This window comes from Vicia villosa, linkage group LG5 (genome assembly GCF_029867415.1).
Source record: "Vicia villosa cultivar HV-30 ecotype Madison, WI linkage group LG5, Vvil1.0, whole genome shotgun sequence".
Classification (NCBI taxonomy): domain Eukaryota; kingdom Viridiplantae; phylum Streptophyta; class Magnoliopsida; order Fabales; family Fabaceae; genus Vicia; species Vicia villosa.
Genome location: NC_081184.1, coordinates 26,260,565 through 26,265,286, shown reverse-complemented (window position 1 = coordinate 26,265,286; position 4,722 = coordinate 26,260,565). Strand labels below are relative to the sequence as shown.

The following is a 4,722-nucleotide window of genomic DNA, read 5'->3' as shown; positions in this document are numbered from 1 at the left end:
TTCAAAAAATGAAGAGAATCTTAACTCAAAATACATATTCAAAATACCAAAAACCCATGTTCAATTAGTTGGTCTGCTTCTTTGTCATGTCTATTTTTGGACAACAAACGGTTGTCCATAAACACCCCCGAATTACGTTACAACCGGATACTAGTAGTAATACTTTATTTTGATCCTCAATTCATATATTTTCTAACAAAAAGTCCCTTTCTCTCCATTTCTATTTTCACCCCCAACCACTACTTTATTATACGCATAAAACAAAAAAAAACAAAAAACAAAAAAAAACAAAAAACAAAAAAAACAAAAAAACAAAAGTGAAATAATCCAATTTAGAATATTTAAAAAATAACAAATTTATTTTTTAGTATTTTCCAAAAATAAAAAAATTATTATTTTCCTTTCTCTCTCCCTGTGTACACTGCACCAGTCCTCAACGGGCGACAACCTCAACAACCTCCTTCTTCTCTCTCTCTCTACAAAACCAAAATGAATTCATCAAATTTCACATTCATCATTTCTCTCTCTCTTCTTTCTCTCTCTTCCACCAACAACAATCATGGCTTCTTCTTCCACTTCCTCCCTTTCTCTCACCACCCCCCATCTCACAACCCCTCCCACCACCACCCGTCTCTCTTCTCTCCCTTCCACCATCTCCCTCACCCGATCACCAACCCCCACCCGCCTCCTCTCCCTCTCTCAATCCCAATCCCAAACCCACCTCCGCCGCACCATCATCAAAGCCTCTACCTCTTCAACCCTCACCACCGACACCCCAGCCGATGAATCATCCCTCGTTGAGAAATCAGTCAACACGATCCGGTTCCTCGCGGTTGATTCTGTCGAGAAGGCGAATTCGGGTCACCCGGGTTTGCCCATGGGCTGTGCTCCGATGGGTCATGTGCTTTACGATGAGGTTATGAGGTATAACCCCAAGAACCCGTTTTGGTTTAACCGTGATCGGTTTGTTTTGTCTGCTGGCCATGGGTGTATGCTTCAGTACGCTTTGCTTCATCTTGCTGGATACGACAGTGTTCAGGTAACCCAACAAAAAAACTATCCGGGTCGGGTCGATTTTTTTCAAAGTTTGCATTTTTTTATATGGGTTTGAGAATTTTGTTGTTTTGGTTGAATGGGTATGTATGTTGTGATTTGGTGTGCTTGTTTGTATATAGATCTTGTAACTATCTTAATTTTGAAAAAAGTGATTTTTGTTTTGTTGTTGTGATTGTGACTTGTGAGTAATGGGTATTGAGTTATTGAGTTCTGTTTATTGCTGTTTAAACAATTTTGCAATATTAGCTTTTTTTTGGGTTGAAAAAATAGAAGCAAATAGCTTTTTTTAACACTTTTTGGTTAATTTAGTTGCTTGTTAGATTAGTGTTTTTGAGTGTGTGTGGAGCTTTTAACTTTTCATTTTTAAGGGAAAAGGCTATTGTGTGTTGAATATGAAAAGAATGTGTTTTCAGGATTCCATTGTTTTTCATCTTTAATTTAATGGGAAATTGGCAAGTATTTATTTGCGCGGTAGCACCGTTAACTCTGGAAAATAAGTGTGTTAGTGTCTCTGTCGGTGACCGACGCTTGTGATTACATTAATTTATTCTTTTTTTTTTAAAAAAAATTATTACCGGTGTTGCCACGTCAGTGTCGGGTTCGGGTGTCCGTGCTTCATAGTTTATTTGCCTTTTGGACTTGTTGACTATAGACTCAAATGTTGTTATTATGTTTGGGTTTGATTTATAGGAAGCGGATTTGAAGGAATTTCGTCAATGGGGGAGCAGAACCCCCGGCCACCCTGAGAATTTCGAGACACCTGGAATTGAAGTCACAACAGGTTGGTTATAACTTGAAGTTTGTATTTTGTTTATTTTATGATAACACACTGTGATTTCATTTATTTCATGTAGTTGATTTGGTTGTTGTAGTTGCTGTTGCTGATGCGACTGCGTCTGTTTGTTTATTTGATTATTGCTTGAAAATTTTACAGGTCCCCTTGGTCAGGGAATTGCCAATGCCGTCGGTTTAGCCCTTGCAGAGAAGCACTTAGCTGCCAGATTTAACAAGCCCGACAATGAGATTATTGATCATTACACGTAAGATGATTAAATCCCGTGTTTCTCCTTTTCATCTTATCTATTCTAACGGCTTTATCTGTATATTTCTCTTTGCTTATGGTACTTGTTTTCTATAGGTATTGTATATTGGGTGATGGTTGTCAAATGGAGGGAATCGCAAATGAAGCTTGCTCGCTTGCAGGACACTGGGGATTAGGGAAGTTGATAGCCTTTTATGATGACAATCACATTTCTATCGATGGTGACACGGAAATTGCATTCACCGAGAGTGTTGACAAGCGTTTTGAAGCACTCGGGTGGCATGTTATTTGGGTTAAGAATGGAAACACCGGTTTTGATGAAATTCGCGCTGCCATTAAGGAAGCAAAAGCTGTCACAGACAGACCCACATTGATTAAGGTTAGTTTTAAATGGCTAATATGTTTAGAAAATGAAAGCTATAGAATATGGAAATCAATTCGAGTCACAAGTTTTGCGATTATCAACTTAAATAGTTGCTGTCTGTTGGTATTTACCGATGTTCATCTATTTCACAGTTCACGACAACCATTGGTTATGGTTCTCCGAATAAATCCAACTCCTACAGTGTGCATGGAAGTGCACTTGGTGCCAAAGAAGTTGATGCCACAAGAAACCATCTCGGATGGCCTCATGAGCCTTTCCACGTGCCCGAGGATGTCAAAAAGTATGGACAATGTATTTATTGATTTCTCCATTTTCCGCCACTGATGTGATAAATATGATACTTAATAAGAATTGCCTTATTGTCTGCAGACACTGGAGTCGCCACATTCCCGAGGGCGCTGCTATTGAATCTGAGTGGAATGCCAAGTTTGCTCAATACGAAAAGAAGTACAAGGAGGAAGCTGAAGTACTGAAATCGATCATCACTGGCGATTTACCTGCTGGTTGGGAGAAAGCACTTCCGGTAAGTAAATTCCAAATTTTTAAGTTGTTCATAATCTTTACGTGTTGGTTAATTCCAATATCGATCACGAATCTAATGTTAACTAATATCATATCTGGTCTATAAATGCTTCAAAATATTTATTTATGAAATAACGATAGTGAACGATCTTTCAATTTGATTTCAGACATACACTCCAGAGATCCCAGCCGATGCGACCCGAAATCTATCCCAGCAAAACCTTAATGCCCTAGCGAAGGTTCTTCCCGGTCTGCTCGGTGGCAGTGCAGATCTTGCTTCTTCCAATATGACCTTGCTGAAAGCATCTGGAAACTTCCAAAGTGATTCTCCAGCAGAGCGAAACGTTAGATTCGGTGTTAGAGAACACGGAATGGGAGCAATCTGCAATGGCATTGCTCTTCACAGCCCTGGACTGATTCCATATTGCGCAACCTTCTTTGTTTTCACCGACTACATGCGCGGGGCCATAAGGCTTTCTGCTCTATCCGAAGCCGGTGTTATCTATGTCATGACTCATGACTCAATAGGACTCGGAGAAGACGGCCCAACCCATCAGCCTATAGAGCACCTGGCAAGTTTCCGGGCAATGCCAAATATCTTGATGCTTCGTCCTGCTGACGGTAATGAAACAGCTGGAGCATACAGAGTCGCCGTGCTCAACCGGAAGAGACCATCTATTCTCGCCCTTTCTAGACAAAAATTACCTAACCTTGCCGGAACTTCCATCGAAGGAGTCGAAAAAGGTGGATACATCGTCTCTGACAACTCATCAGGAAACAAACCCGATCTCATTTTGATCGGAACCGGATCCGAATTGGAAATTGCTTACAAAGCTGGTGAGGATCTAAGAAAAGAAGGAAAGACGGTCAGAGTCGTTTCCTTTGTTTCTTGGGAACTTTTCGCTGAGCAATCAGATGCTTACAAGGAGAGTGTTCTCCCTGCAGCTGTTACGGCTCGAGTTAGCATTGAAGCCGGAACAACATTCGGGTGGGAGAAAATAGTTGGAAGCAAAGGAAAAGCGATCGGGATCGACCGTTTCGGAGCTAGTGCTCCTGCAGGAAGAATATACAAAGAGTTTGGTATCACTAAGGAGGCTGTTATTGCTGCAGCAAAAGAGCTTATTTAGAATTCATAGTTTTTGCTCAATTAAGAACTTTCTGTTTCATCTTTTTCTTCTGGTTTTGGTTGAGTTGATTTATCTACACAAAAAAGGAAGTTTCAATAGCATTGCGTTGTTTGGTTGAATAAGAAAAAGTATAGATTACTTTGATTAGGATTGTGAAGAAGAGTACACTAATAAAATTTTATGAACTTGTAAACTTTTTAATCAGTTGAGTTTGGTATTGCTGCCACACTGTTAAATTCAATGATGAAGATGAATGTTCTGTAATGCTAGTTGTATAAATATTCTGTTTCACTTGTTGGCAATGTGCAATTGCAATATATACAACTGCATGAAATTGTCACCCTGGAACCCCTTAAAAATCTTTTCTTTTGACAAAAATACTCCACAAATTTTAGAATATGAAGTGTGTTTTTTGAAATGTTCAGATTCTATAATTTAAAATTGTTTAATCTATCAATAAATACATTGAACATAAGCACTTTATTAAATCATACTACGAAATTTCACATGTTACAAGTCAAACATCAACCGAAAATTTTGAACAATTTAAAACATCAATTAAATACAAAATAGATCATAGACCGAACAAA

The 4,722-nt window shown here is 39.0% G+C and overlaps 1 protein-coding gene across 1 annotated transcript; it reads left to right on the top strand.

Moving 5' to 3' along the window:
- Window positions 1-465: 465 nt before the first annotated feature.
- Window positions 466-4,373, top strand: LOC131601483 (transketolase, chloroplastic-like). The gene is made up of 7 exons (XM_058873314.1): window positions 466-1,039; window positions 1,747-1,837; window positions 1,991-2,096; window positions 2,195-2,477; window positions 2,615-2,763; window positions 2,853-3,006; window positions 3,173-4,373. The coding sequence occupies exons 1-7, from the start codon at window positions 560-562 to the stop codon at window positions 4,130-4,132; spliced, it is 2,223 nt and encodes a 740-aa protein (XP_058729297.1). The 5' UTR covers window positions 466-559; the 3' UTR covers window positions 4,133-4,373.
- Window positions 4,374-4,722: the final 349 nt, after the last annotated feature.

Coding starts and splice junctions, on each gene's coding strand:
- LOC131601483 (XM_058873314.1), top strand. CDS start 560: ATGGCTTCTTCTTCCACTTCCTCCCTTTCTCTCACCACCCCCCATCTC. Junction 1,040..1,746: donor CTGGATACGACAGTGTTCAG/GTAACCCAACAA, acceptor TTTGATTTATAG/GAAGCGGATTTGAAGGAATT. Junction 2,478..2,614: donor ACAGACCCACATTGATTAAG/GTTAGTTTTAAA, acceptor TCTATTTCACAG/TTCACGACAACCATTGGTTA.